The sequence below is a fragment of the Paralichthys olivaceus genome, chromosome 13 (assembly GCF_024713975.1).
Source record: "Paralichthys olivaceus isolate ysfri-2021 chromosome 13, ASM2471397v2, whole genome shotgun sequence".
NCBI lineage: Eukaryota > Metazoa > Chordata > Actinopteri > Pleuronectiformes > Paralichthyidae > Paralichthys > Paralichthys olivaceus.
Genome location: NC_091105.1, coordinates 13419262 through 13444552, shown reverse-complemented (window position 1 = coordinate 13444552; position 25291 = coordinate 13419262). Strand labels below are relative to the sequence as shown.

The following is a 25291-nucleotide window of genomic DNA, read 5'->3' as shown; positions in this document are numbered from 1 at the left end:
CTTAACAGAGTTAATGCACTTTTAAAAGGAAAATGTATAAGTGTAGTATATGATCATAAAAACATCCCATTTCTCTGATGGTTAAGTTATGAAGTGAGTTAACACCAGGGTATCGTAGTTTTTAGAGTCTTAGAAATGGCTGCCAGGTTAACTCCATTATATTTAATTTTGTTCGACTTTGATGTTGAGTGTCTCACGCTCGAGATGTACTGGGATGTGGTGCATGAGCAGGCTCGGTATAGAAAGTGTATTGATGTGATGGATCTAACTTTCACCCGCTTCACTTTGCTCTGCCTTTTTCCTCAACTTCACCCACAGTCCGTCCCGTGTCATCCACCCTGCACCACAGAAAGTGATGAAAACATTGGGCTTAACATCCAGCAGCAGAGGATAAACATGCAGCCCTGTGACGAATGTTTATTTTCTCAATTACACTTGGGTGAGTCTGTGTCAGCGACTTTGGAGTTTTGCTCTGGCAAGACGAGAAATGAGGTGAGGGAGAGATGGAGCGGTGCATCCTTTGCTGTTATTAGAGAAAGCTTGTCACAGATGATGTGAATGCCACTCACAAAAAAACCCACAACCCTGTGAGTTTGTTGTGAGAAGTGCAGCAAGGCTACCATCTACCATATCAAACAGTTCTCTCTTCCTTCAATCCACAACATTCCTCACGGTCATGCTGAGCAACACCGTCGCCAACAATTCAACTGATGATCCACTACGACAGACTGACAAATGTGACATGAGGTTACATCACTGAGGCTGCAGTGCATCTTGGAGCTTGATGAGACAGACAGAGAAAAGCACAGAGTGTCACACAGTGCCTCCTAGGTAATGCAGATGATTTAGGGCCATTATGGATAAACTAGAGACCTGATGTGGAGTGCAGGATAGAGCACCAGCAACTTGTAAGAAGTGGCGGCACACCAAAGAGTAAAATGCAGAAGAGCCTGTACTGCATACCAGTGAGAACAACCCACTCCACACACTGTTTTCATGTAAAATATAGGGGGTTTGTAGTAAATGTGCAGAATCACTAGTATGGTCCTGAAATTGGGTCATTAATTGTTATATCTGCTGTGACAGTACCCTCACAGTAGAGCCAAACTACCCAGACTATGACGAGCCAACAGATGTGGACCACTGGAATAAACCTCACTGGCTGTTTACGCCGTTTGTCATCCTCTTCTTTCTGTTCTGTCAACGTTGCTGTTTTCAAACTCTTCTCTTCTCTCAGTAATAAAATCTGAACGTTTTCAACCCAATAGGGAAATTCTCACATTTGCTGAATTTAATTAGCCATGGGGAAAATGTTTCTCAGAACCAAACCCCAGCAGTATTTATCTAGAGAATTTGTGAGCTTTGCAAACTTCTGATTGCTTAACAAAATCAAACAAGGAAGAGTTTTTTTCCATCTCTTGCAGAATAATTGCAGGCTATGAGAGACCTACCCACTGCTTTGGCACAGTACAAAAGTAGTGCAGAGAGATAGGTCTGGCAGTGGTGGACTAGAATATGACAGGCTCTCAGATTTTATTAAAGTACAGTGGTTGCCTGTGTCCTGTTGAGACCAAGCTCAGAAAGTTGTCTGTAGGAATGCTCATGCAAATATTGACCTTCATTTAGACGAAACAGACGCCCTCGCTTAGGGGCTGCAATATTGAGGCATCAGCAAAAACATTACACACATAAACGTCCTGAGAATATACATAAACATGCAGAGACGTACCTGCACTGTGCACACAAACATGTCTTGTGTAAACTACACCTATATTTGCAATGTGAACTGACATCAAATGGAAGACAACTGCAAAAACCCGGAGCCTTTTAAAGGCACGTTCGCCCCAAACAGGATGTCAGCGCAGCATCATCACAAAACCACAACAAAAACACGAACATCATATCTTCACATAACACACACACACAAAACAATATCTGTGGAGTATAGTGCCCTTAAATAGGGTGAGGAGCAAATGACCTTCCCCAAGTGATGGCAGTCGACCACACTCCTGCATAATTAACAGCATCTAAAATGAGGTGTTCTTTATATGACCTTACCTGACAATGTCAGGGCACAGCTTGCCTACAGGGACTCAGCACGTGTGCAACACACCGTGCACATAAGCCATTTTTCAGAGATGAACTACAGAAAATGTCTCCAGATTTTCACATATGTAGAAGGAAGCAGGATATTTTCCTGATGAGAAGCGTTCACTACAACAGGAAAATGTCTGGAACATTTGAGGGGTGGCACCTGAGTAGAGCAGCAGGAGGCAGGACAGGATTTATAAATTCTGTTGTGGAGATCCCATGTTTTTGTTTACAGCACATCCACACCAGCGTCCGCAAGTCATTATCTTCCTCTTTGTCTTCTATGTATATGGCATCTCTTTTTCATCCAGGGATATTTTGTATTTCATCCTTCTTTTTGTCTTTTTCAGTTGTGCATCTGTCACGTGTTAGAAATGTCAGTAACTTGCTTGCAATGAATTCTCCAGACATAAAACTGTCATTTGCACTCTCACATACAGCTCCTGTGGATAATTTCAATTAATTTCCCAAAATATAGGGTTCAGCACAGGACTGAAAGCAGCTATACAGACCAACTTTCTACACAGATTTTTTTTACATATTAGATCATTCTGTGGTATGAATAATTTACTGGATGATGTTGAGGGGTTCCTACCCTAAAGGCTCTTACCTAAATGAGCATGCTCCAGAGTTCTGCATGAGTCAGCACACTCCATAGCGTTAAGGCACGTCAGGTAAGAGAGTGTTCCTCAGGGCTGAACATGACACAATGCAGACTGACAGCAACCGGAGAGAGACAAACACATCTGGATTCTACTGAAAGCTTTTACTGGATTGTCAAGGTGCTGCTAAATGACGGAGGTCCAGCAGTTTTAGCTCAACCACTCTGCCTCACCGACAGACACGTGTGCTGGAGTATCGCCTGCTGCCTTGATTTGCTCAGCAGATCCACGGCAGTGTTGGAAGGATTTCCCTCACCGCCAAAGCCCTTTTACCCTCCCACAGAGCAGAAATCCCCTCCAATCCTCACTCGCAGTCACTGCAAGGACTCCTTACATACTGAGACAAAGGCCTAGAGAGGAGAGGAGAGGAGAGGAGAGGAGAGGAGAGGAGAGGAGAGGAGACCAAATAGAACTAGAGATATGGCCAAAAATGATATCAAGATAAAAATATCAGTTGATGACAATATCACGATAAACGCCACATTCTTATTTCTAAAGACTGTTTTTTGCTCCTGATGGAAGGTTTTGGCTGAGGTAGATAAAATCCTCACTGGGCAATGCAATAGCAATACATCAATTATATATTGGACTTTTTGTATATTGCTTTTCATAGAAATTAAATTATATAATTATCGACATTTGGTTTATGGCCCAGCACTAAAATTAAACAAGAGTTGGTTCTTACTTTCGGAGAAATGAAGAAGGAGGCCAGTGGAAGGACTCTCTCACACACACACACACACACACACACACACACACACACACACACACACACACACACACACACACACACACACAGACACACACACACACACACACACACACACAGGGATGTGATGAGGGGTATGGGGTGTGGTCAGTGAGGTATCTTGGGACTCAGAGAGAGAAAGCGAGAAATTTTGAAGAGGTGACGAGATATTTAGTCGTGTAATATAATACATGAACCACCCATCAATCCACACACACACACACACACACACACACACACACACACACACCAGGCATGCATCCACGGCTTATCTTTCAGCGAAACAAAGAGTCCTCACCAGAGAGTTATGCATGTGCCCAACCTACGCAGGGTGAGGTTTTAATTTGATCATTCAAATCTAAACATCCAATCATTGATGAGTATACAGCACTATGAGTGTTACACTTTATTTCAAGCAGACATCAGCTCCTGTTTCGCAAATCTCACCGATGGCATTCTGACCAAACTTACCAGACATGCCTGTGGTGAGCAACACAGAAGTATACAACAACACAATCGCTCTACTGTGGAAAGTGAACCCGTGCACTATAAATGCCCTCTATGTTGATAAGAGGAGAAATCAGAAACATGTCGCAGAAGATACCTTATAAAAAATTGAGTTTAGTCAAAATGTCATATTATGGTCTGATGAAAAGGTGCTTGTGATGTAATAATAAACTTGTGGCTTCTTTTGAGGGAGGATTTCCATTACAAACAGTGAAGCCCCCTCGACATTCCTCTTGGCCACCAACTGTGCCGAAGTGGGGAATGATTAACTTGTATGAAGGGAGAGTTTCAATGAGCAAATCCTCTCCCTGCACAACCTGCCCAGCTGAACATGTACGTGTGAACACCATCATATGTCCACATATACTGTTACATAACCTGGCATGAGAGTAGACCAGGCTGCCGCTCTGACACACACACACACACACACACACACACACACAGTACAGGCTCTTTGCTCTCTCACAAACAAGGAAACTCAATCTCCATTTGAAGGTACAGCCAACACACTGGCCTGGGTGAGAGGTTGGGTCGAAGCCAGACACTGATAGACAACCTCGCCCCCTCTGACACACACACACACACACACACACACACACACACACACACACACTGACCCAAATGACACAAATACAAAAACAAGGCTGTGATACTAAATAACATTTCCTAAATGGTTCTTAAAATATCTACTCAGAATGCATTACAATGCAATAAAGTTATTAGGCTAGTGGGGCATTTGTGAAGTTGCCAGACTGGCACTCCTGGCCTCCATTTTACATTGTGTATGTGTTTGTGTGTGTGTGTGTGTGTGTGTGTGTGTGTGTGTGTGTGTGTGTGTGTGTGTGTGTGTGTGTGTGTGTGTGTTAGCGCAAATGTGTTTCCAAGGTCTTTTTCCTGGTTCACTCTGGTCTCCCAGCACTACAGTGAGTCTATTCTTCTCTGGTGCTCCAGAGAACAGGATTAATGACCAGCAGCGGGGACATGAAAAGGTTGTGTCCACCAGCCACCAGGATTTTACAGCCTGTGTGTGTTTGTGCGCGTGTGTGTGTGTCACTATGTGCATATGTGAGTGTTTATTTTTTGTAAGCCAATGATAATGCCATCTTTCTGACATGCTCTCTTAACGAAAACAAAACTTTAACATGCTCATACTTGCCATGTTATACTTGGTGTGATCTCTTGTGCCAGCATTCATGTGTGAAAGCCGAACAGACTGCAAACAAACATGCTAGTTGGCTTTTTACCGCAGCGTCACAGGCGTACCACTGTCCATGCAACACCTCCGCACATCAAGCGATCAGACTAAATTTTCACTCTTGCGAGAGAAAGAGCCGCTGATCATCACCTGAGACTCCGCTCCTGGTGTTGCCATGGTTATCAAACGTGAGGTGTGTCTGATGGTCCTATAGTAGGAACTCCACACAACCCTCTGCCGATGGCATTTCATGCTTTAAGATCAACACATTGCCACCTGCAAGGCTGACTCAATCTGTGAGATATGGAGAGGGTATGTCGGCTCAGTGTGTGTGTGAGTAAGTGAGAGTGTTGTATGAGGTGTTGAGTGGTTCTGTGTTAATTGGCAGAAAACTGCCCTTTTCCATCCTGAGTGTTGCTTGTGCGCAGCAGAGATAGACACACGCTGACTGAGGCCTCCAGTAATCAGTGTTAGTCAGCCAGTTTGGGGGTTTTTGTACCTGAACAAACTCATTGCACAAGTCTTCATCTGTGATACAGAATACCAAAGCTTTTTGTAAAGGGCTGGCTTTGCTTAAACTGTTGACTGGTATGAAAACAGGTTCTACAGCTACACAGATAATAGAACATTCACTTGCAGCTTTAAAACATAGTAATTATTCTTAACAAGCCACCTTCTAACATTTCTGCCAAGTTACAATAGTATCAAAATATCAAAGTAAGTCTGACCAGCAGCTTTTATCCCAATCCGTGTTGAAACCATAAATGGCAGTAATCCTTAAACCTGTTTTTTTCTTTCTTCTCAACAATCAAATGTTTCATGATATCAAACTATCTTGGAAATTTGCAAGCACTTGGAGCGGCGCTCTCTCTCTCCTTGGGTGCCTGCTGAGCGAGAGCCTTTTCTTCAGCCAGCACCACAAGTAATTGCATATTGGCCTCCCTCCATTCATCCACCCCTTTACCACCATGGTCTGACACTTCACTGTATTTCTGTACTTCTGTGCTGTAAGCTACGCTTACAGACCCAGAACTGGGGGAAGGACACTGCAGCACTGCTGCTGTTGTTAAACATCCACATTCCTCAGGACTGGATGGAAGTAGCACTTCTCTGCATATTGACTCTGAAGTGATGTACATATATATATAAACATCTGTGTGTAGAGTAGACAGCTGTAGTCCACACATTTCAAGTGCTACACTTACATCACTTCCTGCCACAATGGCAATATTTCTAATTTCTTTACCTGATAATATAATTATTTTATATCAGTATACTCACAATTAAAGCTGAATGCTCTAAATCACTCTACATAGAGAGATAGATAGATAGATAGATAGATAAAGAGATAGATAGATAGAAAGTAAAATCTGCAGCTACTTACTCAAGGTGAATTCCTGTTATTCTGTTGTTCAGTGGATAGGGAATTCATATATATAGCATATTTAATTTGCATTATAAACTTGCCACAGTCATACAAGTCAGACAACAGTCATCCATTATGTGTGTATTTAACACTATAATCATACTCTCCTAACCCTAAACCGCTTGAAGTACAGAAGTACATATATATATATTTATATATATAGATATATAGATATAATATATATATATAAACAGGTTTCACACCAACTTCACTGAGCACAATGAGCCATGATGTCATCCTCTAACAATCCTCTCAGTGATAGCTTAGGTGTAGCCCGTCACATTTCAAAGTTTCATATCCGGGCCCTGAGCGTGGGTCTGAGCATGTGCGAGTCCGCACTGTTGCTCTCCTCTGCCGGTTCAGTCGCTGAGGACACACGGGGTGAGTGGAGCTACATGATGATGGAGCATAAGCTGTCAGCTGGACGTGCCACCTCCAAATCCAAGATACTGTAGTTTACACCGAGACACCCCCACCCCCACCCATCTGACCTGCACTCTGTACGTGACCATCCACACCTCCTGTTTTTACATTTATCACATGTATCACATAAAGAGACAGCTGAACTTCACGACTCTCTCTCATGGTGAAAACACGAGCCGCGATCCTGCCCTCAACTTCACACCGCAGCGCTCAGCTCCTCTGACAGCCACCGCAACACAACGACCCGCAAACAGCCAATAACAATAATATCAATAATCAGAATTACCAGCCTGATACACCGCGGCCGCTGCAGCCATTTATCCCGAAGCGAAAGGGCCAGAAGAAGTCCGCATTTCCTGGATGGTGCTGGTGATCTGCTGCTGGATGGAGCCGCTCTCCTCGGTGCCCGCGCTCCTGCCGGGGAGGAGGTGTTGGAGGCGGGTGGGAGGAGAGCCGGAGGGGCCCGGGGAGCTTCCCGCTGTTGTGTCAGACCGGACCGCGATGCCACATTCAGCTGATCGCCACAACAAAACAACATCTCGCCCTACGCAAGCCACACTCCGCCGCCCCGCACCACCCCGCACCGACAGCTCCCGCCGGGCGCCGCCCCCCTCCTCCCGGCCTCCACCAGTGGGGTGACGCGCCGAGTCCCTGCGTGAATATTCATGAGGCGCCGGAGCCAGCGATTGGCTGGAGTCAGCAGTTCCTGGTTAATGCTGCTGGTTTCCAATCAGACAGGAAACCTCATGCAGGGGCTTAAATGAAGAGAAGGAGAGAAGAGGGTGATGATGTGAGTTACTGAGATTGTTACATCTCAGGATAAAATAAGAGAAAAGGTGAAACTTGTTACAGCAGCAGGCAGTCAGACGAGAGAATACAATAACCAATATAAATCTAAAAATGAAATCAAAACACATATATAAATGTACACATTAACTGCAGATATAATGTTTGAGAGAAATGTGCAGTGGCACAGGATGATCACACAAGGATGTTTACTGGAACAATATAAAGATATATATATATATATAGTATTCATTTGCTTGTGTCAATGTTTTGTTGTTGTTTTTATTTGTCTACTATGTGAAACACTTTGTGTTTTGAACGGTGCTGCATAAATCAAGTTTATTATTATCATTACTAAATTTTTCTACCACCAAACACCCTTCAGCTCCTGTTATACCCCAACAATATAGCCAACCTAAGGTAATGCTGACATAGCGTCACATACAGGAGAAATATAATGGAGGTCAGGATCCGAGGCCACAAATCTATTAACTTCTCCCGGATGACCATGTGAACTGCAGCAGGCGGACTTTTTGCAATATTTCTTTTGCACACGTTTCAGTGCTCAGAGAACATTTCCCTGTTGATCCAGCGGACCTGTCTGTCTGACCTCGTCACACCTGAGTGATGAGGGTCAGACGCAGTAAAGGTCAGTGAGAGAGGCAGCAGGCCGGGCTGTGACTGTGCATGTGCCTCAGTACCCTGGAGATCAAATGGTGCTCGAAAGGCCAGTGGACATCAGAGCTTGGAGGTGGTGGCCGACTGTCAGCACGCCTCATCTTCCCAGCTCACATCGCTGTCGTGGCACACAGGTAGCCCATGGAGGAAGAAAGCTCTCAGGACACTGGAACACCCAGCTACTGAATCACACCTTTCATGATATCTTATAGAGGAAAACCCTCTGTGCAATAACTGCCATTTTGTCCTCCTTGCATATGAGCATACAGCTACTCCCACTTTTTTTTTGTCTCATACTTTAAGGCCTGCATCTGCATCCAGCACGATAACTCTTTGTTCCCTGTGTTGAGAACAGCGCCGCAGCAAGGAGGAAAAGGAAGGGAAGGGAAAGTGCGAGGGGAGGAAGGTGAGGAGAGGATAGGAGAGCGGGGATTGACAGTGGGAGGAAGTGAGAGACATGGTGGAAGGAGTGCAGGGACATGCTGTGGTGTGAGCGCTCTGTGCTGCCACAATATGACTCTGACAGGCTTATGTAACCAGACTGGCCTGGCTCACAGCAGACGCTGGGCTGCACTGACTGTTATATAACTGCATTAGCTGCTCCTCTGAGCTGGGTGAGAGCATGCGCACAAGACAGCACCCCCCCCTCCACCACCACCACCACCACCACCACCCCCACCTCACACACTCACAAACACACACAGACTCTAAGACTTTTTCAGCTTAGGACAGCCTGACTGCATTGCACTGCAGCCAGAGACAGGGTGGAAGTAAGTGAGAAAAATGAGAATAGGCCAGTTGAAGTTCAGCAGTTGATTATAAACAAGCAGTTTGTTTAGAACAGGAGACAAACTACAATAGGACTGACAGGTATCAGCATCTTCTCCTCTTCATCATCCAGCAACAAGTCCCCCATCCTGAAACACCTAATTGGGGCTTAATGTTGGGTAAATCTTTTCAGTGCACGTGTAGTATGCCAGCAGGGCCCAAACTCAATTAGCTCCCCTGCATGTAGCACATAATCTCATGGGCCTGGATCTCACTTTTAAAACCCAATTACACCTCGGACAGGCATTCTGTCAAAGAGGTGGCCATGGATGGATGCATAATCCTCTCCGAATAAAGAATGATCCAAAGTGGTATCAGGAGCAGTTCTGACTCCACAGCGGCACCATTCACGCTTCATTTAGTGTCACAATGAAGACAAAGCTGAAATATTGTGATGACCAATGTAGAGAGTGACCTTATTCTTGACAAGGTAACGAAGCCTAATGCTGACATGTCCCTGCTAAGACCAGGGATAAAACACTGCGAGTGATAATTATTGTTTCAGTCACTCTGCAATCAAAAATCTCAGGATGTCTGTCCATGCAAGGGTGTTGAGCCAAATGAAGCTGTTCATAATCAGAACATTACAGCCAATGATCTCTTATTACAGCGACAAATTGCATTGGTAGATAACAGAGGAAATGAGGGTTGGACTTATGACACCCTTGCCAATGGCCAAGACCAGCTAAAGATGGAAGGTGTCTTAAATCCACCACAGGAGAAAAATCCAGTTCACATCTGTTTACCTGATGATAAGAGGCGTTCAGAGGTTGTTAAATTTCAAATATTGGAGGAGGAGTTCCTCAGTCTCATAAAACTCAGTCTGGTGCTTACAACAATTATAGAGATTTTATGGAGTAAGAGGTGAGTTCACAACAGTAAGGCAGTTCTCTGAAGAGTAAAGACAGAGACTTATTATAAAAATCTATATCAAAACAGCAGAGATTTGAAGAACCCCCCCCCCCCCCCCCCCGCTCCCTCGTTCCTCTGTAAGACTCTGACCCATGAAGTGAAACCAAGTGTCACTGGTGCAAAGACACAAGCCAGAACTTCATCTCTGTAAAAACATTCAGGCGATGTGGAGTGTTGCTGCACAACAGGTCCAGTCCAGGTATTTATATAAAGACTGGGCTTGTGACTTTCAGTGATGAAAAATAAGGAGTGTTTGTCATGGCACACCTTATTGGTTCATTGTGTTCTTTGCTTTTGTTTTGCATAATTTGCATCATTGCTTTACCTGTTTAAATGAAGCCTTTTTTGAGACACAACATTATGCATTACTGACAAATATTTAGTGTATGTATGTCTACCTTCATCTGAAGTCGCTGTCATCTCACCGATGGTGTTTTTCTATGTCTTCATTTTCAGTCTCACAACTCCACTGTGACACAATCCATCGACTCAGGATTGTCACAGACAGGCAGAGCGAGGGGTGGTGCTGTGGGAGGAGTGGAAGTCGACAGGAGGCAGTGTGTGCTGAACGGTTACAGACAGTGCCAACTGGACTGAGTGACTGCAGGAGCCAAAATCAACATGTCTTGTGCACCAGCCAGGCAAGAAGGAAATAACACAGTAGAGGCTGTAAGCACTAGTAAAGTCTGTTGCAGGAGCAGCAACAAGGGCCAGGACATGTACATTTTAACACTTAAGTTTTGTCTAGTAATCCATATTGACCAATAAAGAGATATTAAGTACAATAAACTCAAAGCACCTTAAATAAACATTAATATTTCATCTCATATTTGGTAAAATGTGATCAAATGTAAAAAAAACGTAACTTATGTGATATTTTAATTAAATTATTTTGTAGGTTTTATTCTTAATTTTCATTTATTCAACATTGTTCATGCAACAGTGTTGTTCCATGAAATATGTCAAAGAAATACTAAAAAACTTAAAACATTTTCAAGATTTCTTTATTTAAAAAAGAGAATTATACATTAATTACAGCAATAATTCATGCCTCCTTACAGCATAGAATATAATGACTAACAACAATGTATAAGGCAAGGCATAGCAAACACGTCAGCATTAGTGATATTTCTTTTTCGAAATGCAGGACTACAAAAAGGCACTTAATAGTGTTTTGAAATATGTCATGATCTGACACAAATACATTTCTTACTGGGGCAATAGTGGTAAAATGTGAAATACTTTTGACGAATTTGATAAAATAATTAACATAAAAAAGAATTAATCACAACACTCACAATATTCACATGCAGCCAGAGAAACAGGAAATCTCATTTGTGTGTGTGTGTGTGTGGGAGTTGACATGTTGAAACCAACATAACATAGACAAAGCCTAGTATTTTCAGGATTGTACCAAAATCATTTTTTCACAAGTACAAAATATACTTTTTCACCATTCATATTGAAATTGAGGAAATTGAGGTAACTACTATACAATGCATGGACTGACTGTACCATCATTACAACCATTAACATACTATGAAGCTCGATACCATTTAACAGCAACGTATTATTTCTGAAATGTTTTCTTATTGTTTTTTACATTGCAACATTGAAAATCTCTCGTCACTGAACTCATGGTGTGCTCAGCAGCACTCTGGAAATAATGTCATTCGTGAGAGCACAGGTGATGTGGAGTTCACGCCATCACCTCCTCAACCGTTTCGCTGCACATCGCATGATGCTGACTGCTTTGGATCAATACATGTCTCTCTCCTGCAAACAAGCAGCTACACAGGTACAGATTGATGCTGTGGCTGCACAGGGCTGAACACAGTCAGACAGGGAGAGGCAAAGCACCGCAGTTAAATGACCTTAGATTGAAGTCGGCAAGGAAGAGCTGAGATTAGACTGTTTTATTATTAGGGCCCTCTGGCACAAGGTGCAGTGACATGGCTTTAAGTACAGCGTAGCAGCAAAGGGGAAACCCTGTTATGATCTGTCGGGTGTGTCCTACTAGTCTTATCTAATGCTCACACTCAGCCTCACTTAGGGGCTCCTGTGGAGGGCTACCCTGGTTGTCCCAGTACTGTAGGAGTCCTGCTAATCAGGAGGACTTCAGACTCGGCCAATCAGAGAACTCATGGGCCTCCAAAAGGGAATCTGTAACTGAAACGTCTGAGGTATTGAGAAAGTGCCTTGTTGCTGAGTCTTTGTGATAGTCCAGTAACTTAAATTCAGTGAAATTATAAGCAAGCTTATACAATCATACAACATCAGGCAGAAAAGAGTCTGGTTAGCCTATCAAGGTGACTTATTGTAGTTAAAATCATCATCAAAACAGGCTAACTAAAAGTCCACTCAAACTTTAAAACATCTGCAGTGATTACAATACTCAGGGAAACCGTGGCGTCACAAAATCTATTAATTATTAAATTATTTGAAATAGAAATGTTAGAAATGTTAATTCTTTCCTTTATAATATCCTTCCTCTGTCTTTTATAGCATCCTTCACAAGGCCATATGTACCGGATAAGAAAATAAATTCAAACAAACAAACAAAAAAGAACCAAACAGCCCAAAGACAAACCATGCTCAGTTGAAATCCCTGTCGGGGAAGATGAGAGGGGCAATGAGGGTCCAGAGGTAAAGCCCAAGACCCAGCCAGCTGGAACACATCTTCACCCACACAGCCGGCATACTGCTCTTCATGGCCTGGGTGGAGGTGGCAGGTCTGGGGGAGGACGCAGTGGGAGAAATGCAATTTAAAAACCAACTCCACATAATACATGTATTGATCTTAATCCACTAATATCTTCCCTCTAAAGATCAGAGAGAACTGTGGTAGATCATTTTTTTATCTATTTATAAAAGCTGAAGAGTGAGAGAACTTTAAGGTGAAGTAATGTGCCCTCTAGTGTTCATAGCTAAGGCCTACAATGCATGAAACCCATACCTCATGGATCCTTGTGGAAATCCATTCAGTTGTTTTTGTGTAATCAAACAAATAAACCAACCAACAAACAAACTGAGTTGGGTTGAAATACAAACTATTCAACAGAGGTAACATGTGTTGAGGAGAGACACTTACTGGTACCAGTTGGTGAGAGTCATCATAATGTACAGAGAGGCCAGACAGAGGTGGAAGTGGAAGAAGGAGTAGTTGTAGGTGACTCCCTCCTCCTCGTTGTCCAGGGCTCTGCGTATGCCGTCCTCTCCCACCACACCTTCTCCACCCGACCCTACGCCCTCCTCTGTCTGCATCAGCTTGTTTACCTGGGTGTTACTGGATGAACGAATACTAGGGGAGAGGCAGAGAGACAGTTGATCAAAAGTAGTTTAAACATGTTGTAAAAAAAGTATGTAAAACAATTTAATTATACATAAAGTGAGCATAAAATATACACTGCTAATCCTACCTGGCATAGATGGTGCAGAAGAGGAATATGATTAAACCAACAATGCCCTGAGCATCCCACCACTGCACCTGTTCTGGAGTGCTATCACCAGATGGTTCAGTGGTGCTAACGTTCGATACGAGACTCAACAAACTGGGGTTACACTTCCGATCTAAAACAAAATACGCACAGGATTAGACATTTTACTACACTAAAATTGGTTGGAGAAAATACATTATTGCCTGTGTTAAGGAGGTTTGTTTGTTTGTCTTTTAGCAGGAATACTCAAAAGCTGAAAGAAATCTGATTTCCATAAAACTTTGTATAAAAAAAACAGAAGAACCCTTTTGGGTGTGGATCAGGATAAATGGGTAGATACAGGGATTTTTAATTTGGACAATTGCATTCCACATTGATTCTTGATTCTTCCAATGAGGAAATACAGCGATCAGCCACGACATTAAACCCACTTACCTGTTTTCATGTTGTGGCTGATAGGCCTATTTCAAATATCAAGTGTGAATAGAGCTCAGATGCCTACTTGTATATATAAAAGTTAAGCTAATGTAGGACAGCAATTGTGAAGTCTACCAAATGGCAACTGAATACTAGCCCTACAGTCAGCAAAAGCCACTGTTGCCATTCATTTGGGAAAGGCGGATCACACAACATGAGACAAGGAGGTGTTCTAACTGATAGCAAATAAAGTTCCTTTTACTTCCTATGGCATGCCGTGGGAAACTCACCTGTATGAAAATGCTGAGGCAGGTAAAGAGCATATATGTGAAGAAATCAGAGCATGAAACCAGAAGCTACAGAGGAATAAAACGAGACAGGAGACTCACTTGGGTTGTTGGTCATTGCAGACCAGGTGACATACATTGTGTAGAGGGAGATGAGAGAAGCCTGAAGCAAACCAGAGTGTGGCTGAGCTTCCTGCAACAAACAGGTCAAAGTATTACACACCTTCAGCATGTTTCATGCTTTGAAACTGAAACCAAAGCCACAATAAAAACTGAATTCTTCATAACAAGTGGAACAAATGCATGTGATGGACATTTTGTGGAAACTAGTGAAAGAAGAACTGGCTATTTAAAATTCCATGCTGGAGCATGGTTGACGTCACAGCAGCTTACTTGTGTTCTGTTATAGACATCTTAGAGACTGTTTGCTCCAAAAATATTTTGTGAACTCAAAAGGACAGGATTTACAAATGACAAAAAACGTGCTAACGTTGTACTGTGGTCAAGACATTGTTGAAGTAGCTAACTGTACTTCTACTCAATTACTGAGACTAAGGAATCATTTATAAAGCTGTGGAACAGAGGTTTCATTTGCTATGCAACATTCTGATGACTGAAAAATCCTCAAATGATAAATTAGCAAGAACAAACATTCCATCCACTCAATCACTAGTAATTTTGAAAACACCACTTTCCTTTCAGTGGTGTTCCATTCACAACAGTGCAACAATGTTTTAAGATTGTTTTCTGAAATATACAGTTAAATGAAAACAAATATGAGTGCTATGTAATTTACACCAAAGGTTTCTTACCGCATATATACAAATTGATGACATTATCTATTAATTGGAATTATTATAATAAATTACAACCACAGGAGTGAGATGTAGATAAAGAAAGGTTTGTAGATAAAGAAAGGTTTTCCCTACATTGGATATTTTTACACTGGTGACTATTCAAGTGGAATTATCGAGGAATATTTATTTTAAAAAGGAGCCTATAATTGGATTAAAACAAAAAACAGGAAAAAAACGTTTTCAAATGTATTTGAATTATTGTGTTCATGATACAGTACCTGTATCTTGGGAAGGATGGAGACAACTGAGATCATGATGCAGAAGATAAGGTTGAGGCTGATAAAGACTTTGTGCTCGGTGCAGTCATCAGGTTGTGTGTAGTACACATAGAAAAGTACCACAGCAGCAACCGCCAAGGCGTAGAAGAGGAAGGTGAAAGTCAACAGGCCTGTAATTTGCACAATTATACATTAACAGGAATATGTTTGAACCACAGTAATAAAAAAAAGGTTTACTGACATGGAAGGCAGAGAAGATCTACCTTCTAATCATCTATGATGTACAATTAACTATTTGACAAATTATGACAAGTGAATGATTCTTTTCAATGGAATGCTTTACCTGCAAACCAGCATTTGTTGTCACTGTTTTCAGCATTTCCTACCCACACCTTGTTCCAGGAATGGGCAAAGTCGATGAGGAGAATAAGTTGGATGATGATGAAGATGAAGGATCCAACCAATCCAAAGTAAAACCACACTGAAAAGTGAAAAGGAAAAAGACAAAGGTCAGAGTATTTCTTCAAACAGTTGACCAGGATTACCATATCAATATATATACCATAAACACTATCCAATCACTGATAAATCAAAGCTTCTGTTTGCCGAGAAATTGTGGAAGTATTTTATCTTTAATTGAAAATCATCAGAGAATGTTAGTACCAGTATGAAATTCTCCATCGGGGATGAAAAAAGCTCCTACTGTTATCCCAACCAGGATCAGAAACTTAAAGAACCAGAACCTGGAAAAGAAATAGTTGCACCATCAGTAAAGCAGACCTGCCTCCATCCTTACATAATGAGCCCCGTCAAACACTTACCCATTTTGAATAGCTGCACGTGGGTCTTTGCTGCTACGGACACGAATCATGATTAGGAAGAACATAAAGAAGAAGCAGGTCATAGCGAAGCACATCCGGTACACAGACATGTAGCCCACAAGGACGTCACAGTTAGCCACGTTATCAATACCAGTTATAGAAGCACCTCCTTTACAAAATCCTGGGATCTATGGAAACACAAACATATCAGATCAAATTAACTTAAGTAAGCTTAATCAAGAACATGTAAAAACACCCAAAAGATATGCGAGTGCAGGTTTCTAAGCAAATATCACTGTAAAGTGACAGTAGCAGAATCTATCAAAGATATCCTGCTTTTACTGTATGCATAACTGCAGTATAATATAATTTAGAAATGCCACTGCTACTACTTCCACACTCCGATCAAATATTAGTGAATTATGTATGTATACTGATCTACACTGATCTCACTTTGCGGAGCTCTGTTTCCATTCCAGGAAGAATCATGATGACAGACACCATTGTCCCCATCAGCAAAAACAAGGAGAAAACCAGCCGTGTGATGGTGGAGTTATTGGAGGAGGGGCAGCAGCCACACAGAAGACATGGTGCTGAGCCACACAGACAGGAGGCCTGTAAGAGAGGGCAGAGAAAAACAAAGAAACAGCTTTGAGCAAGACAGACTTGAAAATGAGGCAATGTTAAATGGATTAGTCAATATGCCAAAAGTGGCCGAGATAAAAAATTCCATGTCAGTCAATATTGATTATTACCACGATAAATATCTCATTGATATTTCATTGAAGTTTAAAGTGTAGAGCTATTCATATTAAAACCTCTCTGACCCTTGAAACTTGAAAAAGTCAGTGCTTCAGACCCACTTCTCACTGGCTTTCAATTTTAATTGATAATGAAACCTTGATTTTATCTATTATACTTCAATATATTAATGATCAATTATTTATGACGTCTGATGTTTTATTGCTTTTGTATTTTTTTAAATCTATTTTCAGTTTTTATATATATATTCTAACATTATTTTACTCTTATTTTAAGCCTGCTCAGCACTTTGGTAGTAGTAGTATATGGTAGTAGTTTTAGATGTGCAGTACAAAAATTAACTTGATAAACATTAAAACATTTTACACTTTGACAGTCGATTATTTATGTGTAATACCTCCTCGCTTCACTTGCATATTGCACAAGCAACTTCTGCCATTTCGCTGCTGATGAAAATTAACTTGGGATAATTATTTCTAATGTATTATTGCCCTGTTGTTGTGACAATCACAAATATGTTCACGGCTCCATTATGCATACTGGGTTGGAAAGATGATTAATTATAACGGTGCATAATCTATACACAATCTAAACTAACACAGACCTAATGTTTTATGTTATATTGGTATCACAGTAAGGAAATGTAACTCTGGCCACACACACACACACACACACACACACACACACACACACACACACACACACTTAATGTCAATGTTGACATTGACCTAGCTCACCGATCTAATGCTATAATGACGCTACTGTATGTTTTGAGTTGTGTAACAACTTAGTAGCGTCAGTGGAACTACACAAACTAGACAAACCTACATTTAAGACGTTGGCCTATTTTGACACTTCCTCTTTATTTACCTCAGTGAGTCACCAGCTAGCTAATCCACCCTTCTTAACGTTTCTAGCATTACAACTGTGTCTGGTTAGCTTCCCAGCTAGTATTAATGGAAGTAGTTCAGGTTAGCTGTCACCTAGTTGTCGCCAAACCCAACTATCTCTTAGGTTAGCCGTCCCATCTACAGCTAACAGCTAACAGCTAACAGCTAACAGCTAACGTTAAGGCAACAAGAAGAAACAACAGCCTTCCGGTGATGTGGAAAACCACAGGTGTAGAAACATCAGGTACTTACACAGCTGGCTAAAGAGCACAGCGCCAGACAAGCCCCCATTTTGAAATCTGAATGTTGAGTTAGTGTCTCTGTACCGACGCGTTTCGCTTTCCTGTAAAATACTATGAGATCATCTGTCTACACTGCAAACACAAGAAACCGGAAGCAGCTCTGTGGGGTTTCAAGATAAAGGTTTTCTACAGCGGCCGACAGAGCTCAACGCACTGCCAATAAAGAAAACATGCAAATGAGAAAAAGAAAGAGCACAACATGCAAAACAACTAAACACATAGCAAATACAGAAAGCGGCTGCACACTGCGAGAACGACAGCGTAAATGTCTCCAGGGGCACGTGTTGTGACTTATGTCTTCACATTGATCAAGTTGTTTTGTTATCGTGCACATGATTTTACTATTTGCATGTGAGTTTTCTTCTATTTGCAGTGCATTGAGCTCTCTCGGCGACTGTAGGTTTTCACATTTCATCACAAAGCTACATACAAGTAGTGTGCAATCAAGACAAGTAAATGTGAGTGGGACGAAAAGGAAAGGTTTTATAAGCACATTATTATTATTATTATTATGACAACTGGTGCTACTATCATTTATAACTTCATAACATCGATAAATGTCACTCATTATTTCATTTTAACAACCAGTCTATAACACAACTGTTCCTGGTCTCTCGTCCACCTTGTGTCAGGTTTTTCCAGTTAATGAGGGAGTATTTCTCTCCACTGTCGCCAAAGTGCTGCTCATTGATGTGGGAACTGTTGGGTTTCTATATAAATTTGTAAGGTCTCTTATAGGGACCTTATATGTAAAGTGCCTTGGGATAATGTAAAGTATGCAATGATTTGGCGCTGTACAATAGAAATTGAATGGAACATAAAATCCATGCAGCTTTGTGTGGTAAATGAATTACATTTGTGTTACACTTTTCAATTCAAAAAGAGTTGTTCTCGGCAAACAATGGATAAATGTGGGGACCATCTGCTCATTCAGCTTTTCAGGATTGTATTGTCCGTTGTCTAAAACTACAGGGAAATAAAGAGAAAGAGTCAGTCAGGTGCTGAATCAAGCCTCCTCAAAGCCCCTGCTGCTGAAGTGCACCAACATGACAGGGGTCCAACAGTGTTTGGATTATTAATAGTCCCCTTTTAAACCTAACCCGAATATTTAAATGGCAAATACTCATTTGATTTAATTACAAGTAGGACTAAGCCAAAGCTTTATTGTGTTTAGAAATGAGAAAAAGTCACCAACAAAGTATATCTTTCTGAGATTGAATCCAACCCTTGCAGATCAACTCACAAAACATCACGTCCATGATGTGATAAATGAAAAAAGTAAAGAAGGAACATCAGTTATTTGTATCTGTTAATTGGGTCACACATGATCTCACACTCATACATTGTCATACATTTATACATTGTCAAACACTTTCAGTTTAAAAACAATATTTTGGTGGTGGCAAGCACTTCAGGACATTTGTTCCCTTCTCTTAGAATATTAATACAGTCTAAATATAACCACAAAACACAAAGTGATCTCTGCAACATACTGTTCAACACAGGGGTTTTTCTGACAACATTTTTATGATGTTGTTAATGTATTACATTTTACTTTTAATAGCAATGTTTATGTGGATTAAACAGACATCAAGTGGTTGGGCATTTAATTTTTTTGTTATGCTGATTCCTCAGTCCTACACTAGGTAGCAGCATTGAACCATTATTTTATATACTAGAACAACTATTCATTTTAATGAGCTTTAATGCATTATACTTTCACATATGAACAATTTTACAGTAAAAGAAGAAAAGCTTAGGCAGGGTGTAATTCACAGGTGTCACAGAAAAATGTAGATGTTATTCTGACATACTCCTGACACAGAAGAAATACTGGGCACACTTTTGACCTGACCATTTTAAAAGTAGCATACAAATAATATCAACGTCATGAAATGGAGGGATTCACATACAGGGGACATTTTGGGACATAGTCTCTCTGTGATTTAATATTGCATGTCTCAACATGAGCAATAACCTTGTACCAGCAGCTTGCAGCAGCAGCAGCAGCCGTCTAATCCAGGAGAGCTGTTTATGAGTTATTCTCATTACTAGAGAGTGAGTTTCTTCAACAGAAGCATCTGGTCACTGGATCCACAAGAGAGAAGTTAAATTCAAGTAAGATCCTTTGTAATGTCAAACCATCTGTGCCATTTCAAACTTTCTATTTATAGTTTAGGATAAATTAAGAGGTTCTGTTTGCATAACTGAGATTAATGTCTGTCAATGAATATACTCAATGCATTTTTATCAATCTAGAGTAAAATTTAAATCTATTAAAATACTGGTGCTCTAAGAATACATAAACACACACAAACGCATACACACACACACACACACACACACACACACACACACACACACACACTAAACTACCATTGTAAGCAAATTTCACACTACCAACTGCCGACATGTTTGGTGTAAGCCAGTGAGTAATGGTGGCATCAACTGCTGAGCCTGACTGAACCCTCCAGTCTCTCCTCCTATCGTCTTCATAGGAGACAGATCTAAAACACGTTGGATTCACACTGGCGTATTCTCTCAGGGTTAGGGGTTAGTTGTTTTCCCTTCGATGAAGGTCCCTCAAATTTGAAATGCAGAACTCTCAAGAATTCTCTTGCATTTGAGTATCTTTGCTACTGCACTGGTAGTTTTGTGTGTATTGGAGGTTATGTTTTTGTCAGCATTTGTTAGTTATTTTTTTTAGTATGATTATAGAAAAACTGTTTAATAGTGGCATGGATTTATGTTAGTATTATTGTCATATTAATATCCATCTATCTATCTATCTACTTTGAAAAGTGCAGTATAGTGGTATGGATAAGGTTTATATCATTATATGTACAGTTGTTATTGTGATATTATTGCAGTCAGTCTCACAGTAAAGCTCTCTGTATAACATGTGTATGATCACACCTCAGTCTGATGAGTAGCTGACACACTGTCAGTTATATAAGCCTCGTTAAACAAGCTTGTTTTCGCTCGAACCACCATGAGCTCGTGCCTCACGTGTGTCCGTGTTCATTTGATCCGCAGGTTCTGGCGCGCACAGCCTCTAGCCTGACTCTGATTGGTGGATTCAGACCAATGAATGTAAACATCCTGTGTGACGTCAGTGTATTTGTGCGCGAAGGTGCAGATGTTGGCGGTCTGAGGGTCTGAGGGTCTGAACCAGAGGAGCCGGAGAACTGAAGTGGGATCATCGCACTTGACGGTGAGGACAAAGCTTTTGTGTAAATGTTTAAACAGGCTCTCAGACAGAGAGCAGCTGGAGTCTGAGGCTGCTTCCTCGCCATTATTAACCCTCCTCTGCCTCCCTGAAGTCAACTGTGGGAGGCAGTGATCGTTCACTTTGTTGTTATTGCCGCTACATAAAAATGCAGTAAACTTTGAAAGCATCTTAAAAACTGGAAGCCAAGACGTGAATTAACACCAAGCGTAGCTGACTGAAGTTGTTTTCACTTAGTATTGTGTAATAATGTTTAATTCTACTATCTTACTTTACATTACACTATATCACTTTACATTACGCTACATTACTTTAGTGGTGCATTTAGGTTTGTTCCATTTTATGAAAGAACACGAATTATTTATTTTCCTCGTCAATTCTACCTTGGTTTTAAGTTGTGTGTGTTTTTTACGAGTTGTGCTGTGCATCATTATATGTCTTCCCCCATAAAAAAAAGAAACAAATACAAACACACACCTTCTTCACATAGTTCTTCGTCTTCTTTAAGAACACTGATTATTAACTTTTCCCATTAATTCCCCCTTAGTTTTCAGTTGTATGTGTTTTTAATAAGGTCTCTTGTCTCTTGTACACATGTGTGTAACCCCACCCCATCACACACACACACACACATGCATGTGTGCACCCCCACCCACTCCATCTCATCTTGGACCCTCTCACTGTAGCTGGGAGCTGGAAAATACCTGACATGTCAAGTCACGTGTATAGACTGTTAACTGAACACATTATATAATGTTGGGATTGTATAATGGCAGTTATGGAGCAGCCACCCATGGCTGTGCAATTCTTGTTTCTGCAGAGATGATGAACTATGGCATCCACCCGTGTGTGATCCCTCATCCTAATACATTACCCAGACTTATTCAGCTGATGAAGAAATTGTATTAACTTGTGTTTGTGACCTCAAAATAATACCTGGTTTGATTCTATAATGCTCAAACAGGAGGGAAAGTTGGGGAAAAGCTTTTAAAGTCATACTGCATGCCTGACCAATGACCTGTCAAAACATGAGCTGTTTCTATGGTCCACTGCTCCTCCTGCCGAGGGACAGCAGGGACATGCTTAAAACCCACTGTGAGACATGCATTGCTTGGTGCTAACTTTCTTTCTGTATTGTCTATAGAGGTATTAAAGACAACACTTCTGCTGAAATGGAAGCCTGTGGAGGTAGGTGTATGTTATAAAACAGTTACTGACTGTGGATAGCGTAACCCTGATAGTTAAATTTAAAATCTTTAAAACTAGAATGGCACTCAGTAGAGTGCATGCCTCCTTCAGAAATATAAAAGAAACCTGTATACCTAAATGATGTGTCACAAAACATATTCTTAAACAGTGATCATGAAATCAGTGTGACATATTTTACTCTTGACTTTTTGTATCTGGTCAGATATAAACTTAATACAGTATTATATACTATTAAATGTAGCTATTAATTTATTGACACAAAAAATAAAACATTTGGGTCCTAACAATATGAAATACATTCAAATAATGGCCATAAAATCCTCAACACAGAATCATCATTCTTTCTAGAAAACGTACTCAATGCCTCTAAATATATGCATGATTCTTAAAAACAGGATTCATGATGCTCCATGTTTTAATGTTCAAGAAAGTGAAAAAAAGAATCCTGGATCGACCCCTAAATCCACATCCACGCCACAATTTGATTTGGTTCCTCCCAGACCTCTGCCTCATTCCTCCACCAGGTTTGATGGAGATAGGGTTATTGTATAATTCTGCTGACAAATAAACATACAAACAAACAATCTTAGGTGTAAATATAACCTCTTAGACAGAGGTAATAAACCTAATCTGACTTTCATTCCAGCATAAACCCACACAGTAATTGCTTACTTTAAACTATAATTGCTTAAAAGAACTTGAAAAGTAGGGCAGAGAATAGCAGCTGTGTCTCTGCAGACTCAAACACTTAATTAACAATACAGCCGTGGTGCCTCGCAGCAGGATTATTGTCTGTCTTTGACCTCTCTGACAAAGCAGTGACCCCTGAAAAGTTAGTGGGAGGCCAACTCAACCCCCTTTAATTTTCCAGACGGACAGGCTCACAAGCCAGAGGCTCTACACGTTAGGACGACAGTCAAGTGCAGATATGTTTCATCAGCTATCTCTAAACAGTTGATTGTCGGTTTATTGTTTGTCATTCATCAAGTACAAATAAACTGATATTGTTTGTCATTTATACAAGTATGCACTTAAACACCCTGTTTTACAGGAATCCAAGTGAAAGAGCTGAACAAGCGTAATTCAGGTCAGGCGTTTGAGGTCATCCTGAGCCCCTCAACTCCTGACGCCAAGGTGGAATTTCCACTGTCCCCTCTTAAAAAGAAGGAAACGTCACTGGATGGTATTAAGAAGAAACTGGAGGCTGCTGAGGAGAGACGCAAGGTACAAATTACATGAACTGAACTTTTAAAAAACACCAAAATTGGTGAAGTGTAACGTAGGTTAATGTTCAGGTTCTGATAACTTACCACAGAGGTTTTATTTTGTCACTCGTCAGAGTTACGAGGCTGATGTGCTGAAACACTTGGCTGAGAAACGAGAGCACGAGAAGGAAGTCATCCAGAAGGCCCTCGAGGAAAACTGCAACTTTAGCAAGATGGCGCAAGAGAAGATCAATCAAAAGATGGAGGCAAACAAGGAGAACCGCAGCGCACGGATGGCAGCTCTCAACGAGAAGTTCAAGGAGAAGGTAACTAAAGATCCTAATGTCGTGCCAACATACTCCAGCTCATGTTTGGGAAAAAAAACAATAAAATGTTGTCTTTTAAACAAAAACAGGACAAGAAGCTGGAAGAAGTGAGGAAGAACAAGGAGGCGAAGAAAGAACATGAAAATTGATTTGATATAAGCTAAAAAAACAAAACAGTTTTGACATCTCCAAAGATTTGGCTATATTTTTTTATCTGATGCTTTCACTACTATTCTTTTTTAGACTTGTTTACACTGTTGATGCTGATGCTGTTACACTGTTAGTTGGTTATAGTTGGTCATAGCTTAGATTTTGTGTGGATATAGTTGGGTTTAACTTGTAGACTTCTATTTGGCAGCTGATTTCATATTTTGTAGAAGAACTTTGTTTTTTCATGAGAAGACATTTCATTGCAATGAACTAGTCCTCATGCTTCCTACTGTTAAAATACCTTTTCTGAGCTGTTAATAAAGTTTTAAGTTTGAATATACCAAGGCTTTCAATACTTGTTGCAATTCACCAGCAATTGTAATTCAGTCCTCGTCTGACACATTCTGTAGTCCAATTAGCAATTAACACAAAAACATATGAGATTAACAATACAACAGTAAAACGATGAGTAATCATTCATAATATTAGATTAATGTAATAAAACTAATAAACATCAGGGAGTGATAAAAAAGACAGATAAAAAAGATAAGTATTAAATTCCTTTTTGAACAAACCTTTAGATTTTGATCGTTCTAATATCTAGAGGTCTGTTCTGCTGTTTAAGAGGCATAAAAATCAAAAGTGGTTTCACTGGTTCTTTTATACACGTGACATTTAAAAGAAAAGCAGTAGACGACTATAGATATGTGGTGGGGCAATAAAATTAAAGAAATTCTCAGATTTTTAACAGAATGTCTAAAGCAGTGGGTTTTTGAGCAGGCTTGAGTTCTCTAAATAGATAATCCAGTATAAACAGGCAATTGCAGTAGTCGGAATGGGTTGTAATAGCTAACTCAAAATAATCTAATTTAGGTAAATAACATAAAAAAGCTGTTTAAATGCTTTTGTTTTTAAGAGATAGATA

At 40.7% G+C, this 25291-nt stretch overlaps 3 protein-coding genes across 4 annotated transcripts in view; 1 reads left to right on the top strand and 2 right to left on the bottom strand.

Moving 5' to 3' along the window:
- The window catches only part of LOC109633090 (HIVEP zinc finger 3), a 40699-nt gene extending 33042 nt beyond the window's left edge, over positions 1-7657 (bottom strand). Inside the window, exon 1 of one of the 2 annotated variants that reach the window (XM_020092681.2) lies at positions 7339-7657. The gene's annotated coding sequence lies outside the window, so the exon portion shown is untranslated. The remainder of the gene's footprint in view (positions 1-7338) is intronic. The other variant, XM_069537120.1, reaches the window with a different exon arrangement.
- A 3587-nt stretch (positions 7658-11244) lies between these two features.
- serinc2l (serine incorporator 2, like) lies at positions 11245-18378 on the bottom strand. Its single transcript, XM_020092700.2, has 10 exons — positions 18198-18378; positions 16747-16908; positions 16294-16481; positions 16136-16215; positions 15816-15953; positions 15473-15642; positions 14500-14590; positions 13676-13826; positions 13348-13557; positions 11245-12990 (listed from the first exon to the last, which is right to left on the bottom strand). The coding sequence occupies exons 1-10, from the start codon at positions 18234-18236 to the stop codon at positions 12852-12854; spliced, it is 1368 nt and encodes a 455-aa protein (XP_019948259.1). The 5' UTR covers positions 18237-18378; the 3' UTR covers positions 11245-12851.
- A 2983-nt stretch (positions 18379-21361) lies between these two features.
- stmn1b (stathmin 1b) lies at positions 21362-24706 on the top strand. The gene is made up of 5 exons (XM_020092706.2): positions 21362-21461; positions 22621-22664; positions 23737-23909; positions 24025-24216; positions 24306-24706. The coding sequence occupies exons 2-5, from the start codon at positions 22649-22651 to the stop codon at positions 24363-24365; spliced, it is 441 nt and encodes a 146-aa protein (XP_019948265.1). The 5' UTR covers positions 21362-21461; positions 22621-22648; the 3' UTR covers positions 24366-24706.
- The last annotated feature ends 585 nt before the right edge of the window (positions 24707-25291 follow it).

Coding starts and splice junctions, on each gene's coding strand:
- stmn1b (XM_020092706.2), top strand. Junction 23,910..24,024: donor CTGCTGAGGAGAGACGCAAG/GTACAAATTACA, acceptor GTCACTCGTCAG/AGTTACGAGGCTGATGTGCT. Junction 24,217..24,305: donor ACGAGAAGTTCAAGGAGAAG/GTAACTAAAGAT, acceptor AAACAAAAACAG/GACAAGAAGCTGGAAGAAGT.
- serinc2l (XM_020092700.2), bottom strand. CDS start 18,236: ATGGGGGCTTGTCTGGCGCTGTGCTCTTTAGCCAGCTGT. Junction 15,954..16,135: donor CGATGGAGAATTTCATACTG/GTACTAACATTC, acceptor TTCACTTTTCAG/TGTGGTTTTACTTTGGATTG. Junction 15,643..15,815: donor CAACAAATGCTGGTTTGCAG/GTAAAGCATTCC, acceptor TGCAAATTACAG/GCCTGTTGACTTTCACCTTC.